Source organism: Falco naumanni, chromosome 1 (genome assembly GCF_017639655.2).
Source record: "Falco naumanni isolate bFalNau1 chromosome 1, bFalNau1.pat, whole genome shotgun sequence".
NCBI lineage: Eukaryota > Metazoa > Chordata > Aves > Falconiformes > Falconidae > Falco > Falco naumanni.
In genome coordinates, this window is record NC_054054.1 from 61,418,384 (window position 1) to 61,439,843 (window position 21,460).

General features: G+C 42.9%; 2 protein-coding genes across 7 annotated transcripts in view; one reads left to right on the plus strand and one right to left on the minus strand.

Moving 5' to 3' along the window:
* Positions 1-731: 731 nt before the first annotated feature.
* FGF20 (fibroblast growth factor 20) lies at positions 732-5,048 on the minus strand. The gene is made up of 3 exons (XM_040582386.1): positions 4,742-5,048; positions 2,389-2,492; positions 732-1,128 (listed from the first exon to the last, which is right to left on the minus strand). Exons 1-3 carry the CDS (start codon positions 5,031-5,033, stop codon positions 883-885), a joined length of 642 nt encoding a protein of 213 aa, XP_040438320.1. The 5' UTR covers positions 5,034-5,048; the 3' UTR covers positions 732-882.
* Positions 5,049-11,408: 6,360 nt separating this feature from the next.
* MICU3 (mitochondrial calcium uptake family member 3) overlaps positions 11,409-21,460 on the plus strand; it is a 58,108-nt gene continuing 48,056 nt past the window's right edge. For 5 of the 6 annotated variants that reach the window (XM_040596373.1, XM_040596381.1, XM_040596415.1 and 2 more), the window contains exon 1: positions 11,410-11,742. In XM_040596373.1, coding sequence (XP_040452307.1) covers positions 11,461-11,742 — 282 coding nt within the window. In that variant the 5' untranslated portion in view covers positions 11,410-11,460. Of the gene's footprint in view, positions 11,743-21,460 lie in introns of all 6 variants that reach the window. The other variant, XM_040596408.1, reaches the window with a different exon arrangement.

Below are 21,460 nucleotides of genomic sequence, written 5' to 3' on the forward strand. Positions count from 1 at the left end.
AATTTAAAAATGACAGTAAACTCAAAGTGAAATAATTTTTAATTCCCTTTTTAAATGTGCATTTGAATTCAATACAGATCTGTAAGGCACTCTCATAGGTCAAAAAAAGAAATCAAATATCCTTATTTTGGAAAGAATGGTCACAAGGCAATGGTATGTGCATAAGATATAGCCTTATCTGTAACTGATAAACAATGAAACATGAATGTTCAGGTTTTGGATCCATTGCAACATAATGTCATTTCTTTATCATAACACTACTGAGAGCAAATATTGGCACTGTAAATGATTTCTCATTGGGGTTAGGGGCTTGTATTCTCTTCATATCCCAGTAAAAAATAAACTCTTCAATAAATAAATATATAAAATAAATATATGCTATCTGGAGACGTATAAATAGGTCCATCCTGAAGACAAGTTCCAGCTCTGACTACGATGCATCGACATCTAAGGTCCATCACTGAAGTGGAGCCACTAAAACTTCATACACAGTTCTCAGGATTTCTTACTATTTTTACAGTCCATTTGTTTCTATTTCTTCCAGATGTTGTCTCATCCACATAACACAGGTAGCTCTTTGCTAATTTATGGACCATAGCTAATCCAGACAAAATTGCCAGGAGTCTGTTAAAGTCACACTCCAACTTCCCTTTGGTTACTGGCTACCAAACAGTTCAGCAAGTTTGAAGGAGGCTGGTCCACTTTCAGCTTTAAGGCTTAGTCTCCTAAATCCAAAGGTCACAAAACAAGAGGCTTGCCTACCACAAAGCACCTTCTTCCAAACCACCATCCTAGATCTCTGCAGGTTCTGCATGCTGGTATTGCCATGAAAGCAGGGGCAACAGCTCCAATATGAGTTTTTTTCACAAGTTGCCTCCTTCCTCAGCTGTATCCTAACACATCTTTGTACAGTTCTGGAACTCTTTCAGGATCCACAGGCCTGGGCAAGAAATGTGTAAATTTCTGGTGTCTTTTGGACCTTGCCCCATCTCTGGGAGTACCATCTTTGTTAAGTGCTACGAAGTATCGCCGCCCCGAATCTCCATGTTTGTACACATTGGATGAGTAAGTGTTGTACCAGTTTTCCTCAAATTGTTCCCTGAAGATGCATTCAGAAGTCAGTTTCTCCTACAGAAAGAAAAATAACTTCAGCTGTTGCTAGATATCTGAACACACACTTTAAAAATATGATTAAAATAAACAAGATGTTTTAGGCTTTTTGTGGCCTTACTGTTCATTTAACTTCAACAAATCAAACCAAGACCTGACACCAAGTTTGCAATCCTACTTGGTGTTTTTTTTAAACGTGTACATATATAATTTTGGATTTAAAGACAAATTAGGTAACTTTCTCTAGAAATGCATTATTTATGGTTTAACCAAAATTCACTTGACCTACAGAAACTATATTACGTAGAGTTCTGTCTTGGGGTATCTGACATTCTAGAAGTGAGATTTGGTAGAGGGACTCAGGTGCGATGTAACAGCCCACAAAGACATCTCCATGTCTTCTTTGTGGCATTCATCACTTCTTTGTAAATATTTCAAACAGGACTAACCAGAACCAAAGGAACTGGAGAGAGAATATTTTATCTCAAGATGTTTTAAGACTTGAAAGAACAGCCTAAGATTGTTATAACTCCGATAGTATTGGAAAAATCAAAGATTACATTTTTACAGTCATATTTTACAGTTGAAGTTTTTCACCAGATACAGATCAAATGTAATGAGTACAATCTTACTTTCATTCTTAAACTCAAAATATTCCAGTCGGGATTTACAGATACTTCCAGCACTCTTGCACCATTCAGGTTTTTCAATTAACTGTGGTACCTAACCATGACATATGGTATTACCCTCTTTTTTCCCAGCATTTGAAAGAATGTTTGTATGGTAAGAAGCTGGTACCTGGAAGTACCACTTGCCGATCTGTAAAGGAGCATTAGGCTATACATAAAGCCAGAGTACTATATTAATTGTTGTTTATTTGTTCCATAACTATCCTTTTAACGTTTTTCAGTTGCATTCAATGTTTTTAATGCTAGAGTATGCACTATGATACATTTCAGTATTGACAAAAAGAAAATTAGATAGCAGGCAACTTAAATGTTGTTTGAATAGCTGGTTTAATTTAGCGATTTTCATCATAATTTAGGAGGAATATTTCTTTTCAGTTCTCTTCAGCTAGGACAGAGAAACTTTTCCCATTAATCTTCAGTATCAAAGGCTATACTGCTATATACTTTACAAATATACACTTCAACAGGAAAAGTAGTTAGTGTTTTGAAAGCTAAGGTGACCTTAGCTAGCTACTTGAGGGGTTTGCATAGCACTAAGAAGTGAATCAAAACCTCAACTTGTGTGACCTGACATGAGAGTAGTACTTACAGAGCCATAGAGTTCTCCCTTCTCATTCATTCCAAGGTAAAGGCCACTGTCCACACCTCTAATACTGACCAGTCCCACCGCCACACTGATGAATTCAAGGATACCTAAGGGGGAAAAAAATAATTGCTTTAATTCAATTTGTAAGCATACAATACATAGTATCCAAAACACAGTTGAAAACAAGTAAAAAATTTACATATTATAATAAATGAGGCCTTGTTTCTCTGAAACGTCAAATACTATATGGAAAGGTATATAACATTCACAGCAAAGCAGTCTGAGAAACCTCATTAGGAACATGAATCCTACCCCATTTAAGAAACTTTTTTATAATGCTGAATATGAAAGAATTTTCTTCAGCGCTGAGGCTAAAGCCTTCAGTACTATGCAGCTGGAATCTATAATGATTATACACTATTTGCTAAACTGCCTACTCAAACATAGGAAGATAGGTATGAACTACCTGAAAACACACTTTACCTTCTCTACAGCATTATCTTTAAAAAAACACATCCATTATTATATCATTTGAATGGAAATCAAAGTACAGATGGGAATTTTATATAACAGAACCTACCCACAGGGGGGGAAAAAAAAAAAGTATTTGCCAGGCATCTTATCTAGCATATGGGCCCACACCTCTTGACACAACTTGCTATCTTCAATGCAGGCTTTTTATGTGCACGAAATATACTGTTTATTTGCTAATGTTCGGATTATAGCACTATTTATATTACATTTGCCCCCCAAAAATGTAATATATATTAATAATATAAAGTATTCAGGAGATGAGGCACTAATTGAAGCCTGAATTTGGCAAGGATATGCCAACATATTTAACCAATTGATATGCACAGATTACAGTACATATAAAACATGAAAGAAAGGGAACGTGTGAACTGGCTTTTTGGAAGTTGTTAACAATATAAACAAAGCCTCAAAAAGAAGTTGTTCTAGAATCATATGCAGGATTTTGCTGAGCAGCAGAAAAACCACAACATGTTAAAAAAAAAAACACAAACCTGAATCTAAGGCAAGTGCTTTTAAATAGTGTGTTTGATTTTGATTATGTCTTTTTGTCTTTTTGCTATATTTATGATTACTCTTTTTTTTTTTTTTATTCAGGACCATTTTTCACTCTCAAACAGATGGACTGTCTGGGCTCTACAATAATTTAAAATATTTTGAGTTTTAATCGAGCTTTGGCAGGTTTCTTATTTATTATTACCAAGCAGCAAAAAAAAAGAAAAAAAAAATCTTTACAAAGAGTACACATTAAAAACCCTATTGCATGTAAATCATCCTAGTTTTCCAGTTCCTAAAGCACAAAGTCCCATAAAAGGAGGTGGAGGTATTTTGTCTTTCTGGTATCATTTTCAAAGCCACCCTTTTTCAAAACTATAATAAGCAGGTGATTCAACCCACAAAGCAACCACATCAGACAAACCTGCCGAGAATAGTGGTAGAATAAAGGAAGAACATTTCTAAAAAGCCCGGTTAATGTTTGATCTGAGGCTAACTTTTCCTTCTTTTAAAGCAGATTTATTTCATGTTTACACCCTGTAGGAAATCTTCGCCCTGAGAAGAACTGTCTGACTACTGCTGCTTTACTTCTGAAAACATCCATGTGTTATAAAAGCAATCAAGAGCCATTCCGACAGATTGTTGTGGCTATGGGGAGGACGATAGGAAACTCCTTAACCGCCTTTTTACAGTGCTAAACCAACACACCACACACAAGAAGACACATGTAGTTGACAAGGGCAGGTTTGTTCAGACATCCAGCTCCTACAACTACTATTTAGGATTTACTCCTGTGTGACAGGAAACATTTACACTTTGGGGTGGTCTTCACCTCCTTTCGGTTTACCGGCAGAGAAACTTAGCTGGGAAGCATTTTAACTGTTTGAGAAAAACGGAATTTTAGGCTCTTGAAGAGGGGCCTAATGCTTCAGCTTTCCGAAGGGAGCGGGGGCCAGCGCGACCCAAGGGTCAGCACGCCCGAGCCCACCGTCCGTATTCCCCTGCAAAGACTCAAGAACTGCCAGCTCGGACAGCGAACACGGCACGCACCGCTCTGCCGTGCGCCCCTCCGCGCTGAACCGGCGGGGGACACGCACCGCTGGCAGCCGCCGCCCCCAGCCCAGCCCGGCGCACCCCCGGCCCGCACCTCGCCCCGCACCTCGCCCGCAGCGGCCCCCGCGGGGTAACGCCGCCGACACTGCGAGCGCGGCCACCTGCGCCGGCAGCCCCGCACCGCCCCGCCCCATCCGCGACCGGGGCCGCGCGCCGCCCGGTGCGCGCGCGCGGGGAGCCCCGCCACTCCCGCACGCGGTCGCGCGCCGCCGCCTACCGAAGAGGCTGTGGTCCTGGCGGGTGCCGCGCACCGTGCCGTCGGGCAGGATCTGCAGGTGGAAGCCGGTGCGGCAGTACAGCTGCCGCCGCCGCAGGATGCCCTGCAAGTGCGCCAGGTCCGCCGCCGCCGCCGCCCCGCCGCCGCGGGCCGCCCGCTCCGCCGGGGCCCGGCGGTCCCCGAGCAGCGCCGGGCGCTCCCCGGCGGGCGGCAGCAGGAAGTGGGCGCCCACCGGCTGCCCCAGGCCGTCCAGGCCGCCCAGGAAGCCCCCCACCTCGGCCAGCGGAGCCATGGGGGCGCGGGGCGAGCGGGCTAGGGCGCGGCGGCGGAGAGCGGCTGCCGGCCTCTCCCGGCGGGCATGTGGGGGTGCGCGGCGGGGCCCCAAGCATGGGGAGCCGGCAGGGCCGAGCCGAGCCGTGCTGAGCCGAGCCGAGCTAGTGTGAGCCAGGCGGCGGGGTGGTGGTTATACGCCCCGCGCGTGTATATATATACACGGCGGTCCCGCTGACATATGCTAATGAAGCCCTCTGCGGGGAGGCTGCGTTTGAAATTGTAAACCGGCTCCCCCTCTCCTCGCACCTTCCTCTGATCTGGGATGACTGGGGGGGGTGTGGGGAGCTGCCGGCGCGCCCCCTGCCCCCGCCGCGCGCAGCCAGTCACCCAGGGGCGCGGGGGGCGGGGCAGCCCCGCGCGGGGCGGGGCGGGGCGGGGCCGGGGTGGGGGCGGGAGCGGGGCCCGGGCGGGAGCTGCCGCGGCATTACGTGGACAGGTGCAAGGAGAGGCAGGAGGCGAGAGGGAGAAAGGGCGTTACCTGAGGGTTAGACCTGCCCAGACACACATGAAAGAAAAAAACCCAAAGATCTGACAGTTTTACTCCCTGTTTCTAAAACGCTAATAAAATGTACATGCATTACCCTTCCCTTTTATCGCCTCAGCTACAAGGAGGGGGATTTCTACAGAAATTGGCATAGTCAGGGAGGTGTTTTCCCCTCTGCAAAGTCTCCCTCTCTTTTAATTTATCATCAACGTGACATCAAACCGATCTATAGCATTTGGGTATCCACACGATGTCTTAAAAACATAAAGGGCAGGCTCCTGGTTTGGGATAAATATTTTCAAAACCCACCGAGAAGAAGAAAGAAAGGTTGAGAGATGGCTCATCTAATCTATCTTCTCTGCGGTTTTGCAATGGGCTCTTAACCAAGGTCTGTGAACATTGCAAATTAGCAATAAAATCACCTACTGAAAGATCTCATTTGTCTTTCTACACTGTTTTGAATCCATTTAGGACTTTGCCGTTCTGTTCCAGATGAGCATATGTGGTTTTTTTATCCCCAAAGTGGAACGGCTCACGCATCCAAGCGTGCTGGTGGAACACGTGTTCATTATCAGCACCGGTAAAACAACGGCACGTGGAGCCAAGAGCTTGACTTTTCCCTTCTTTACTGCTTGTTCTGTAATAGCCAATGGATTTTAGGGCTCAAAAGACACAACCCATCTCAGCCTTCAAGATGGGCAATGCAGTACCTCGCCAGCATTAAAACACAGTATTGGAGTATAAAATGCAGGGATCTTTCATAGTTAATTCTTTCAAAAGTTCAAGAGAATCACTTGGTGGTTTAAAGTTTCATTTAAACAAAAAAGTTGCAGAGAATCATGAAAGATTAGTTCTCCTGTCTTGCTCCATGGTCTTTTCAGTCACAGTCTAAATCTGAGAGATCAAATGGATTTGACTGCTTAGCTTTATTTGCCATGGAGAGTATAGGGCTAATTAATTGGCAGGTGCTTTAAAGCAGGTAATGCTACACCTTTTCATCATTGCAGTCCTAAGTACTGCCCCTGTGTGCACCTGAATTACAAAAAGGCTGCTTTAAAGCAAGTGATTTACTGTGGAGGGATTTAAAAATGAAAAAACTAGTGCTAAATACAATGATCAGATAAATCACCTGAGGAGAGCACAGGCAGACCTGCTCTGAAGGCAGTTACAGATCGTTATATTATTTTACCTTTCAGATAACAGGAGCTTGTCATGTGGTGGGACCCAAAAATCCACCATAATCAAGATTTCAAAGCACATCTGTGTAAACATTATCACATCAGTGTAAAACATCAACCAATGAGCTTTCTCTTTGAACCGAACCTACTTAATTGCAACGCTAAATCAAAGAAATAGATCAAAGTTGAATAATCTATATGGCACCTATTTCTCGAGTAGCCTGCACACCGATTACTCAAATGTACCTGAAATGTTTGAAACATGCATCAAGTATTTTTATTGACAAGACTGGCAGGTCAAGATCAAGCTGTTCATCACAGCTGCTAAGTTGCAGGACATGCACTGGGATGGTGCAGCTAAATGGAGGAGGTGTATTTTCCTAAGCCTAACGGTGCTCCAGTACAGATAACATTGCTGGGTCCAAGCAGTACTCTCTGAGTCCTACAAAGAGTAGAGGGCTGTTCTGGTTAGATGGCACCACCGTCTCCAGTGGAGAAGCATGGGGTTTTTTAAAATAAAAATCCTCAGCCATCACACACTGGAAGACACTTATGGCTAAATCTTTCCTGTTATATAATGGAAACATTTAAAGTAGAGTGGAATATATAACATCGATCTTTTCCGAGTGGAGTCTTTAATGTCTGGGCACTAAACCGGTTGTGCTGTTTTATAAAGTACCAAAAAAGAAACAAAAAGATAAGATTTTTTTTTGGTGTTTGCACTAGTCATGTGACAGGAAAAGATAACACTAAAGATTATTTTTTTTTTTTTCACTTTCTGAGACTATACCATGGGAAGTTAAATAATTTTGAAGAGTTTTTTTACAAGAGTACATAATTCAACTTAAAGTATACAGTGCAATCTAATCCACTCTATGTATACTTCCTAGACACTGCATTTTCAGTGTCGTTGAACAAATACATATGTGGTGGAATTTTTATTTCCATAGCAAGGAGTCAGGGCTTTTATAGACAGTATAATTGCTGTATATTTCCTAAGAATATCATATTATCATAGGCAAAACCTGGTGGCTACCAAGGGAGTGGAGAAAGCAGCGGGCTGAAATCGTTGATAAATTGTGTGTGTGTGTGTGTGTATATATATGTATAGGTATATATGTGTATACACAGACAGAGAGATCGATCTATATACCTATCAGGTTGGTTAAATAAAAAAAAGCTGTTAATTTATGTGAAACTTTATGTCCTGCAATTTATTGCACCTTTCTAAATTTTAGAACTCACTTACAACTGTGCTGTACCAGCCACAAAATTTTCAATGATATAATAAAATATTGCCTAGGAGAATGAAGAGGGAGTTCATGAATACATGAGAAAGCTGACACGGGTGGAACAGAAACTGAGCATAAAGGAATATGTCCAGCTGGAGATAACTGTGTATCATGGTCAGTTCCAGATTCTTCCTAGATTTGAGCAAGAAAATACGGTTTCAACAAGATGAGCAGAACATGCAGAAGTTACAGTGAGAACCTTTCAGAGCACGGTACATCTGAGTGAAGTAAGGTGTATTCTTCTGCAGGATTTACTAGGAAGAAAAGGACAGAATCATTTTCAAGGTTCTATGTACAAATCAGGTCATAATCTGATTGTCTAAAGCCCTTTAAATGTAATACATACGGACTTTAAACGCACTCAGAGCTGCTTCTGAACTGGTACAGTTACAGGTATGTATGCATGTATACATACATGTATATATAAATATATCTACCTGTTTACAAAAAGTCAGATGAGGGTAAAGTAATGATGAAAACAATGTTTTTCCTATGAAAAAGAAGTTCTACATTTCTTGCACCTTCATTTTTTGTTTTGTTTCTTTAAAGGATGACAGAAATTCATAGGGCTTTTTAAGATGCATGATTTTATTGTCCGTGGTTTTGTGGACATGCATGGATAACTCCTGTAAAAGCAGAACGGGACAGAGAAGTTAGGTAGCAAGCACACATTCACATCCAGTTACATCCGGTGAGAATGTATCTTTTCCACTTTTATCAACATTCAAATGCCTCATTTGGCAGCTTTTAGATTAGTCTGTAAGTGAATCATTGGATTTAAACCACCTTGATTTATTTTAATTACATGGTTTCTGAATCTGTGCACATAAGATGTGCAGACAGCTTAAGGGTTTTGACTTGCTGCACAAATAAACTGCTCTTGTTCCTAAGCAAACACCTCACCAGGGAAGTTCTGACTAACATACCCAGGTATAAGCAGTTACAGATGTGTATTGGATGTTTTGAAGTGAAAAAAAGATTAACCTAAAGGTGTTATTGAAAAGTCATTAAAATGCAGCTAACTGATTTCAGGGAAACAATGTGAACAGGGAGATAACTCATGGTTCATGTCTACGGTTTAAGTGATTGATGAGTCATCCAGCAAACAGGTTTATTTTGGGACACTACATTGACCACAAGTAGTTTCTTTTCCAGTCAAATGGAAAAACTGGACATTTTTAAAAGTTAATTGTATTGATGAATGGTGTCTCCTAATGAGACAGCTAGAACTGAAAAGATCCAAGACCCACATTCTACGAAGTTTTCCAGACTGGATGCTTAGTCATGTAACTGCAGGAGAAATACTTGAGTTTCAGTCATGCTAAGCACCTGAAACTATTACCGTCTTGACACCTAAATATTGGCCTTTACATCGGCCTTTTATAATTTAGTACAGAAATGTAGCCCAGATTTGGACACAAAGACTTTTTCTTGGGAAACATAAAGCAGGAGACATTAAAAAATTAACAAAAAAAAGTGTTAGTTTTTAACAAATGGGAATAATGAAGTCAAGGGAATTACTTGAGGGGTGAATTGGCGTATGGTATTCTAAAACATTGACAAAAATGCAGTAACTACCATCCACCCCAGATACCTGCCTTTCCAGACATAGCTCTGAGGTAATTCAATCTCAGCCATGCTTACAGTTGCATGATCCATCATATTGACAAATTCGGCCACAATTCTCCCTTGATACAGTATCATAACCACTGCAATGTTTCTTAGAAATGGAAAATGCATGAGAGTGTCTTGAACTTATTGAAACGAGTTGTAGTTTGTGTATTTTCTGAAATCTTGTTCATAATAATATAAAAAAACATCAAAGATTTTTTTTTGGGCGGGGGCAGTAGGCAAGGAAAACTGGCTGAAACTTTGGAATAACATATTTATGTAGAAAAGACAAAGACTGAGGCTGCACTTGACCAGTGCAAAAAGTGCCATAAAGTTTGCTGTGACTTGAAATTGCATGCGGTTTATGAAGTTTCAAGGTAACATAGGTGGCGTAGGCGGTGACATAGGTTGTACCATGGAGAACATCCTAACGTGAAATGCATGACAAGGCCTATCGCCCATCAGCATCAGGCAGGGACAAAACGAATGTGCTCATCTTTAACTAGTGCTTGGTTATGCTAGGGAGGCTGCCTGCAGCCGAGAATATTTATCAGAGAGGCTGCTGACATGGCAAGTGTCTCATTTCCTGATGAGAAGACCTCATAACACAAAGAGTATGAAAGGGTAGGAGATACCGTAGTCTGGTGTCACTTTGAAATGAACAGAAAATACCCTTGAAATAGGGAGAACCTGAGGCACAGGGAGAGGTATTGGAGAGAGAGGCCAGATGGGCCTGGAGAAGGCAGAAGTTTCCAGGCTACAGCATTACTCTCTGTTGGTAAGTCGTTTAGCTCCCTGTTTCACATTTAGTTTCTAAAAACTGTTTATTGTGAGGATAACTGCCACCCACAGGTACACCAAAGGACACTTTACAGTACAGTCCAAAAAATTATGGAAAAACTTGCCAGACTATTAGCCAGCTTCCAATGCATTTTAAAATCGAGGATTTAATATGCCAAATGTTAGTATTCCAGGCATTGCTGTTTAATTTCCTTTGAACTGAAACAGTCCTCGGGCATTTAGTTCCAGCTGTGTATCGGGTACGCACCAGGAGTTTCCAAGGCTTTGGAAACAGGCTGGGACATTACTAGGTTTTACAGGACAATGGAGTCACAGCAATTCTCATTGTAACAAAGATAACTAGCATCACTGGATGCTTTTAATAAAGCCTTGGCAGTAAACCACTGAACAATCTTGACGCCACAGCCACCTCCAGCCTTCAGGGATACCAGGCAAATGAGGTACGGCTGGAAGCTCTTGCTTTGCTGAAGCCAGTGATTCCAGGTTTCTGTCAAGCAACACTGCCGGGCCGTGCGGGCACGCTCGCGGGGGTGAGGCCGCGGGGAGCTGGGTCAGGCCCCGGTGCCCGTTCTGACCACAGGCAGCACCCGGCCTGCACGCCCAGCCGCAGCCAGGCCACGCACAAGCTGCGGCCGCACTCGCGGCGGTTTCCACACATCGCCCCCCCCGGCACTTCGGCTCCTGCCGCCCCCACCCCCGCCCGCGCCCGTTCTCCAGGCTCGGGCTAAGCACCTCGCACCCCCGCTAACCCGGCTGCGGCCCGCGCAGGCTGGAAACGGCCCGCGGCCTGCTACCGCCTGCCCCGAGCGCCGGGGGCGCCGCTCGCCGCAACCACGCCCGCAGCCGGTGCCCGCAGCCGGGAGGCGCGGTGCGGCGCGGTGCGGCGGGCGGCTGGGCAGGTGGCGCGGGGCGGGGACTGCGGGGGGCCTCGGGCTTCCCCACCCCTTCCCCGCTTCTCGCGAGGCTTCTGCCGGCGCGCCGGGGGCTCCGTCCGCCGGTGGCTGGGGCGGAGCGGCGGTCATGGCCGCCCTGCGCGCCCTGCTGCGGTGGCGCCGCCGCTTGGGCCCCGCGCCCGCTGCGCAGCCGGCGCGGCGGCTCTGGGCCGGCGGCGGGGCCGGGGCGGCGGGGCTGAGGCGCTGGCGGCGGGAGCTGGGCTGGGCGGCGGGGGGGGCTCTCGCCGGGTACGTGGGGTACCGGCTGTCCGAGCGGCGGCGGGAGGCCTCCCGGGAGCCGGCAGCCGCCGAGCCGGGCGGGGCCCGGGCGCTGCTCTCCATCCCCGTGGCGGCCGCTGCCAAGGAGACGGTAGGTGTGTGCGCGCCGCGCCCCTCCCGCCTGGCGGCCCGGCGGCCTCGGCCCCTCGCCGCGGCCTCGCTCCGTGCCGCGCCCGGCGGGGCCGCTCGGGGTGCCGGGGCCGCGCCGGGCGCCGTCAGCTGCCTGGGGCACCGGCCGCAGCCGGCGGGCATGGGGCAACGTCGCTTCCCGCCCTTTCGCTGTGGAAACGTCCGTGCGAGGCGGCGGCGGAGCCGCTGCTCGGGCAGTGTCGCAGAGGTGACCCTGCGTGGAGCCGGCCCCGGGCCGGGAGGCGAGGCGGGCGGCCGGGCAGGGCCCGCGGCGGATGAGGGCAGAGGCAGGGGCTGTAACCCGGCCTCCGTCGGGAGCCCAGAGCTGTCACTGCAGCGCGGTGGCCGGCGGCAGCACTGGCGCTGCGCCTCGGGATGTGCACCCTGCGTGTGCCGCTGCGCTGCTGGTCGCCTCTGGAGCTGGCCTGGTCAAGCCCTTCTTTTTCTTTAATAGAAAATAATATTTTGCAAATGGAACCACAGCTGATAGTGCAAAACCTGTGTTCATCTTTTTCATATTTAGGGCAATTACCTTTGTAATACAAAATTTTCTGTGGAGTGAAAGGTTATGCAGAGCTTCGTAAGAAGTGATAGCACTTGGTGCAAGCAAGTAATGCTTCAGTTGGACAGGGTCAGCGATAACGTTGGTTGACTAGCCATGGGTAACAAAAAACAGTTGACATGAACCTGGAAAATGAAGTTTCCTTTGGTGGGGAGACAGTCCTGCACTGTGCCTGATATAATGTATGGTAGTGATAGATGTTTTTTCATTAAAAAATTAGGTATTTTTAAAAACGTCAAGAGCAGTGATTAGGTGCTTTGTCAGTATGACATCTGCTAAGATTGGAAATCGGTGGTGCAAATGTCCTGCTTTCTATACATCAAATTTGTCTTACAATCTGTTTGGGAAGAGGTTCTGCATTTTTACAGTGGAGTCCTTGGGCTTAAGTGTGGACGTTGTTAGCCCTTTTGCCCAGGGTTGTGAGCCAAAAGGCAGATTCTGTGGGCAGCATCCTTTATGAAAGGAAGTTGAGCCAGGTATTTTTCATTATTCATGTACTTGTTGTCTTGCGTGTGGTACTATGGCACAGAAGACCTCTTTCAGCTTTTCATACTGTTTTGATTTGACAGAACTTTGCATTGTTTTACTTAGCCAGTCTTAATCTTCACTCTTCCTTTGGGGGAAATATGGTTGCTGCACCTTTGAAAAGTCAAGAATTTTAGTGTGATGTGTAATTAATCAATTTTCACACACATTGCTATAAAAGCATTGGGGTTGTGAAGTCAGAATTAAGGTTATATTTGAATCAATGTAAAATAAAAAAATGTATAAAATATATCTTCTATGTATATACTGGCAGTTTTTTAAAGACAAACACCATGCTACAATGTGGAAAAGGGCTGTAATTAATTCAGTTTCCCATTTGCATAGCAGAAAGTTTGAAAAATTAATTATTATTAATAATTATTTTAAAATATTTTTGTAGTATATATACTATGAAATATATATTTATATATTATATAAATAGTATATTTCCAAATAGCAGATCTGAGTGCTCAGCATTCCTGAAAAAAATACCTTTTCAGTTGAAGTACCCCCCAAAATGGAGGTCGAATAACTGGAATTTTTGGTCTGAGGTGGTGGGATCCTGTGCTTTTTTTATTATTGACTGTCATGCTGCAGAAAGGCTTGTGTGGCAATGGGGAAAGACCATAGTTTAGTGCCGGATCTAGCGGCTGAGGTACCATAGTAGTTTGACCATGAACTCCATCGGTGATCAGTACTTCATTTGTGATCGCCCTCTAGACTTGTGGTGACCACGAACTCTTTCATTACAGGTTTCTAAAACACCTCCAGAGGTGTCTTGTAGGGGAAAAAAAGAATGCAAATGCTGTTTTCAAATTGCATTGGATGGTGTTAATGGTATTCGGCAATGGTATTGTGTTGTAACATCCTTTATTAGAAAGCTGAATTGATTTTGCCTGAGTGACAATAACTCAATTCTCAATTTTAAGTGCTGAGCTTGCAACCTTAGTAGTGTTTAACAGTTTAAAAAACGTATTAACATTTGAAGTAAAAAAGTCTTTCATGGAAAGTCATTTAAGTGTCAGTGTTACTAGGATCAAGGGTGGAGCTCTTGATCTGCTGCAGAGTGTGTTTAGAGTAGTGGCTGGAGAATGGTAACCTGCAGTTTCTGAATAGATGAATTTGATGGAAATGTGATGCATGTTTTGCTAGGCGGTTTTTATGATTCTGTCATGTACTGACCAGCAAAGAATGATGAGGCTCAAGTATCTTGGGACCCTCTCCAGCTGCTTTTGGAAGGTCAAGGAGTAGCCAGAGATGTTTCTCCTTTATTCTTGATGCACAGAGTCTGACACTGTTTTCTGGGGCTTTCTAGGTTTGTCTTTCCCCTGCTTTCCTATTTCCCTAGCTCCCCATTTCATATCCAGTCTCAGTCTGCTTTTCATTCTATCAAGGCAAATCATGCAACATCTTTTTTTTTTTTTTTCCCTTCCATCCAATCCAAACTTTTCTACTTCATCCTAATAGTTCCATTTGCGTGCTTCTTCCTTAATCTTGCCTTCAGCAGGACACTTTTCCCTGATGCTATTTACTTGGATCATCAGAAGCAAGGAGCAGGTGGTGTGGTGTCTCTGCACTCTGTGTCTTGCTCTAGAGATCTACAGCAGCTGGTAGAAGCAGTTACACTGAATGTTTCTTGCATCACCCCTGGGGCTCTTACCAGAAATGACCAAGTTGAAATTTTGCAGGTTGAAATTTTGCAGGAGGACCTAGCTAACAAAATGAATATTTCTGGGTGAGGGTTTCTGTAGGCTCGTAACTTACTTCTTAACAGAACAACCACTAAAAAACCCCCAGTCCTGACACTGAAGCGACCAGCCCTTGCAAAACCTGAAATCTTTTCCTTTAAAATGTGGAATTGCTGGAGATTCTTTTTACGATGTTCTAATGTGGGCAAAACAAAATGTATCTTCTCCCATAGTTTTTGGTTCCATTAAAAAATCCATCCTGAAACATTAATGGACAATGGAGAATTAAATTTTTAATGGTTAATGTGTAGTAAGTTTTTAACTGAAAACAGTATCACACGGCAAAGTATTCAGATAGTCAGTGTTCAAGACTATTCAATATAGCTGTGCCTGTCTCATCCTTATTGTTGGGGTTTAACCCTGGCCAGCAGCCACCACACAGCCCCACACCACCGCTCACTTAACCTCCAGAGGGAGATGGGGAGGAGAAATGGAAGGGCAAAAGTGAGAAAACTCCTGGGTTAAGATAAAGACAGGTTTAATAGGTGAAGCAAAAGCCGCACACACAAGCAAAGCAAAACGAGGAATTCATTCCTTATTTCCCATGGGCAGGCAGGTGTTCAGCCATCTCCAGGAAAGCAGGGCTCCAGCAGGCATAACAGTTACTTGGGAAGACAAACACCTTAACTCTGAATGTCCCGTCCCCCACCAGCTTTTTCTTTCTTCCCCAGAGCTTTTATTGCTGAGCATGATGCCATATGGTATGGGATATCTCTGGCCAGCTGGAGCCAGATGTCTCGGCTGTTTTCCCTCCCAGTTTCTTGCACAGCCCCAGCCTGCTTGCTGTGGGGGTGGTGCAAGGAGCAGAAAAGGCCTTGACACTGTGTAAACACTGCTCAGCCATGACGAAAACATCCCTGAATTATCAACACTGGTTTTGTCACAAATCCATAACTTGGCACCATACCAGCTACTGTGAAGAAAGTTAACTATCCCAGCCAAAACCAGTAGACATATCTAGTCTTGAATTCCTATGTCTTTCTTATTCCTTGAGATGAATTTTCATAGAAGTGTAATAAGTGGAATGGCCTTGTTTCGTCCAGGCAGCTCCAGCAGACAACAGAATAGGTTTCTGATCCACCTAAACACTAAAAAAAAAAAAAAGAACAACAAAAAAAAAACAACCCCAACAACCCCCACACACAAAAAAAACCAAACAAAAACCGGGAGGCGGGTGGGCAGGGAGTTTAACCCAGCTTACATCTTGACTTTCATGGAACAACTTTCTTCTTGTAGGTCACCTGCTTCCAGATAATGTTCATATGACCTGTGAAAGTATCTTGAGAGTTGTGCTGGTTCCAGTTAGTACCCCTACAGGTTACTTTTCTTCAGATTCTCTCACTGAGTCCAAATAATGCTTGGCAGTGGTGATGGAATGCTTAAGACTAAGTTTATCATATACACCTTGGTAATTAGTTGCTTTGTCCTATTGCTGTCATCTGGTATTTACTGATGCTCTAGTATTTATAGAACAAATAAGTTTTAGATTCCAGGACTAACACTGATGATCGCACATATGTTGAGGGGACACTTTCCCATTCTTGGCCAGTTAAGAAATGAAGTACATCATTGAGAGTAACAGAAAAAAACCCTATGAGTCTCTGAGAAACAAGTGTCAGAGTGGTCTGCAGGTGTTTCTCCCTGTTCTGTGAAACTCCTACAGTGTGAAACCTGATGAGCAGCAAATTCGTGAATTTATGTACAGGTGACTAAGAAGTGCTTTGTTAAAAGTCAAGCTATGATATGTGTCACCAACATGAGGTCAGTGGTGTGGCAAACTTTCTGAACAGATAGATCTCACGTGGTCAGTACTAAAAAATGTGTGCTTGACCAAGCACATCATTGGAGGTGTTCTCATAGAGAGTAAGATTTGTTACAGAAGCAGCAGGAAACTAAGCTCCCTACAGGATTCCCTTTTCCCAGAGGCTTTCTGAGAATGATCCCAGTCCTGACTAGCGTTGCTGCCACGTAACATTTCAGAACCAAAGTAAAATTCTGCACTCAGAGCTGCTGAGTTTTTGTCTGAAGGTTTTGGTGAAGACTGGGAGTACTCTTCTAGCAGCTCCCTTAAAGTCTAGGAGGTGCTTATGCAAAGCAGCAAACTGTTTGAAAGCACTGTTATTTTGATACAGATTCTCTGTGCTGACAGCTGAGAGCAGTATTGACCCAAGAAGAGTTGTGCTCCAACATACTGATTGTGGAGAATTTACCTTGCTGGAACATCTGTGTATCGTATTTTTGCAGCAAAATATAACAGTTTTAGAAAAACATAATCCACTGTCAGAATTCCTTAGAGGAATTAATACTTGTCCTCTAGTTCCTTGCTTCCATGTTCCTTCCAAAATTCCAGTGTCATTTGTAAAGCATATTAAAATGATCTTGGAAATACTAATGATGCCTCTTTGCACTCCAAAGTGATCTCTTCTCTAATCCTATTGTCATTGTATACAGGTAGTGAGCACTGGGTCTCTTTATTTTTATGAAATACTCTGACGATCACTTCCTTTAGAGGTGAATTTGGAATTAAAAGGGGGTCAGGGAGAGACAGACCCAGAATATGTACTTTATCATGTTTTTTTGAAGGCACAGTCATTTTCAGGAGAAGGAAGCTGTATGCTTCGAATGTTTCCAGCGGTTTTTTTCCTAGTACCTCAGCGGTACTGTTAAACTCCCTCTTTGTGAAAATACTCAAAAGGTCAAGTTTATTTGTAGCAGCACATTTCTAAGTGGATTACATCATGTATTTCCATCTCTGTGAAATGAAAATCAAGACTTTTAACTCCAAAAAGTAAGGCAAACTCCCCTAGGGAGGAGATTCTCTTGCCTGCTCAAAGAGGAATGCCATTCCAAGAGACACATAAAGCATTATTTTTACAAGAACCACTTGCAACTAACCTTTTTTTCACAAGCGTTGTGCATTTCGTGTCATAGGTCAATTCCAAATGTAGGAAGATGGATTGCTCTTTGGCTGATGACATCTGAAGTTCCTCACTGTCATCATCCTGAGGACGCTGCTCACCAGCCAGCTGAAGAAAAAGGAGGGTTTACCTTTTGGCATTAGTTCTGTGTTCCTCAAGATGTTAAAAAAGGATGATACATGTTTGGGACAGACAGGTCCAGCTACTAGTGTGTTTCAGTCTTGCATGCAGTGAAGCATATGGATATGTATAGCAGGATATACGCACTGACCAAAGCTTCTTGAAGAACTGCTAGAAGTTAAGTAACTTCTGCATGAAACTAATGTAAGAACGACTGTTGGAGAAAATTTTAGCATTATACTTATTCTGGAAGATTTCTGGAAAAGCTGTGCTTACAGATAAACGTTGTTACCCCAAGGATTTCCTGTAACAGAATTGAACAGGACCCTTTTTACAGCATTTTAAACACATTCCAGCTTCCTATGCTTGTAAATATTTTACTATAATAGTATCCTTATCTTAGTGAAGCAGGATCAACTAACAGAATTGTTGGCTGTACTACATCTAAGTAGTCTGCTAGAAATATAACTTCAGTAAGCATCAAAACAGTTTTGTCTACTTTGGGATTTTCCCACACTGGGAACTTGACGTTTAACCTTTTGGCCACCCAGCATGAAAACAAAATTGTGCTACTTTTATCTACATGGGAGCATATTAAATAAGCCTGAAGTCAAATATAAATGAAGGAAGTAAGGAACAGTGTTGCTTTGAAAACCTTTTTATTTTAATAATTTGCACAGATTCTCATTGATGGAAGACAGATTACCTTGCAAGCAAAAATTCAAAGAAACTCACTCACTTGAAATAAATTAGTTAAAGATTAAACTACTGTAACAGAACATACTTTTGACTGCGAGCAAAAGGCACTTTTAGTAGTAAATGTTGGCTTCTTTAGTTAAAATAGTCTCACCTTTATCTAAGTTGGAAAAAGCAAGAGAGCACTGATTTGACTTGGAACACAGCAGAGTTGTGGGTTTTTTGTGTGATATTGTTGGAGCTTTTTGCCTCATACATGCATCCACAGCATGTATATATTTTACCTATTTGTTTTGTGAAATATTTTACACTATTGGTAGATACTCTCAGAATCTGGGAGTTGGGAGTATTGTTCTGGGTGTTGATAATGGATACTTGCAGATTGCTTCTGCAGAGCTTCAGGAGCTTGTAGGCATCAGTTTTTCTAATTTTCAAGTGAAGAATCTTGTATCTGGCATTTAAGCTTGTCTCCATGGGAAAACTAGATCTTTTGCCACAGAATAAAACTTCTGAATTACTGACAACGTAGTATGAGACTGACACTTGGCAAAGTACATTTCTTTTGTGTTTTTTAATAGAAAGGGTAATGATGACAAGTTTAATCTTCTGCAGTTCCACTGAACCTGGGATATATCATTACCAATCGTTGATATTTTCAGATAGTTTGGGGTCATAACTACTGCAAAATTTTAGTATTTTGATGTCACTCTGAGCTTCTGTCTTGTGTTAGACCATCTTGTGGCAACGTAGAGTTACTGCATGGATTTCACTGGGAGGCCATACAGGTTGATTCATGCTATACAAAATTCAGACAGACCATATCTCTGAGGTAAGAGAGCCAGTAAGACAAACATGGGACCAGAAATGGAGATGAGCCCATGCTTCAAGGAAGTTCAAGTACTATTTAGAGAAACTTTTGGTGAGAGCACAAGGTTTACAGGGCATTTTGACTTGTGTCCATTGGTAGATGCAGTGCATGAGAGATGAACCCAAAATGGGAATGGGTTTTGGACGCTAACTTTGCTTAATAAAAAGCCTAGGATTTCTTCACTCAAGTTTTTGCTGTGAGTAGAGGGAGAAAATACAGAGGGGTATCACTTTAAAGGAGGTTCTGCAAGGAATGCTGTCAAAGTTGACCTAAAAATGTTGAGTGTCCTTAACAAAGACCTTCATCTAAAGGACTGCTGCTGTATGAGACACTTTGTGGTATTACTGTTGCTTTAGATGGCCCCCTCTAAATACAGTACTTCTAGAAAACAGGAATTATCTTAAGTCCTTGAAATATGTGAGTGAGAGAGAATTATCATCATATTTTCATTTGCATAGTAAATTTGAAAATTTTGAGGCCTTTTCCAGATATTTTAGGCCATTTGGAATATGCGTAGCATAGATTTACAAAGGAAGCACACAGAACTGAAGAGTGATACTCTGCATTCAGAGAAGTACCCTGCCAAGTTAATATTTGGTCTTCAATTTAATTTTTACTTACCTTTTTTTATAAGCTGATGTTAAAATGGACATTCTTACGAGAAATATTTCCCTCTGTTTCCTTTGCCTGGTGACGGTTTGCATGTCAATGCTGAATACATTTAATTCATTTTAGAAAGTGCTTTGAAATGTCTCCCCTGTGAGAATGTCTCTCCTCTGTGAGAATTAGGCATGTGTGTATATATTTCTGTGTTGGGGAACAGCAAGAAAGTACGTCAGGATAATTTTTTCTCTTCAGCTGATTTCAACTTAGCTTATACGAGCCACAGAGTCTCTGTTCTTCATTTTGCAAAAGGCAGATGAAAGCCAAGACCGCGCATAGCAGCACCCCAGAAAGCTGCTGTGCTCCTGCTGCAGGCCTTTTACAAGGGTATGACACAGGAAGACACGGGGTGGAAGGTAAAGGCATAGCAACAAGGTACCACAGTTTGAGGGAGGAAGAGCAGAAGGATGATAACCATGAGCTGTTTGATTAGAACTATTAACATGTAGATTTTTTTTGAGAATAGGGAAAAGATAAGGCATTGTTCATGAGTGCTGATGGGCTTCAGTCTTGCCTCTTTTTATTTACTTCATGAGGTTGGAAGGATGGAAGTTCTGGCTACCAGCTAGATTGTTGATTTCAGCTGTGGGGCTCTTTTTTTTCCCCTAGAAATTCTAATAACAAAGTAGGTTGGTGTACATGTGTAGGTAAACCAGAGCTAACCTGCTACACCTAAAATTAAGATAATACTGTCATTGGGAGAATTGTGACATTCTGCTTGAAGGAAATGTCCGTGTCCAGTTTTTAAAAGGCAGAGAACCATAACATGTTACAACATCATAGTAATTAGTAGGCAGGGTTGCCAAGAGGATTAGTAAACAGAAGCATAAAAAAATCTCCCCTCTTTTGTTTGTCAAAGAGATGTACTTTCATGAAAGTTTTTGAAGATTGTTGATAATTACAGAGAGATTTAGTCTGGATAAGCTCTTGAAACTTCAAATAGAAATTGGAATCTTACTGAATCCTGTTCACTCCTTCACCAACAGTACCTTCCCTGAGGTACTCAATGTCTACTTTCTGTGTCTTGTTTATGTGTCCATTGGATTTGATACTGATGCTGCTACAATAAGATTGCCTAACCTGGGCATAAATATGAAATAAATCACTTGAGAGCAATTGGCATCACTAAGGTTCTCATACTTGCCTCTCTGGATTATGATCTGCTGATGCTGGGGAAAACAGGAGACATTTCATCATTGTGTGGAGACAAATTTCTTAAATGAATGCCTGAAGAGGTGTGAATTGATGTCATACTTCAGACTGGCTTGGCTTTTAATCAGCATATTGATTAGTTCCTAATAATTGCAGTTTTTATGCAAGATACTTAAAAGTTGTTGTATGTTACATAAATTGATTAGCAGTAATAGAAGAAGAAAAGCTCTGAACAGGACATTTGGGAAAAAAATATTCCCAGAGATGGTGTTATTTGTCACTTTGCTAAGGTGTGTGCCTGCAGTCTTCTGCAGCCAAACCTTGCTTTTATTTGGACATTCAGTGAATGGACCAGTGATGTAATGCATGTTAATCTCTGTGTACATTTGTTTGAAACCGTGTTGGATCAGTAGCAGAAACAACTTATT

Bases quoted from the DNA above. Each gene is read 5' to 3' on its own strand.
- FGF20 (XM_040582386.1), bottom strand. From the start codon at position 5,033: ATGGCTCCGCTGGCCGAGGTGGGGGGCTTCCTGGGCGGCCTGGACGGC. The intron at 2,493-4,741 runs GTAGGCGGCGGC...TTTCCCCCTTAG, and splicing joins CCAGGACCACAGCCTCTTCG to GTATCCTTGAATTCATCAGT. The intron at 1,129-2,388 runs GTAAGTACTACT...TTCTTTCTGTAG, and splicing joins AGGGAGAACTCTATGGCTCT to GAGAAACTGACTTCTGAATG.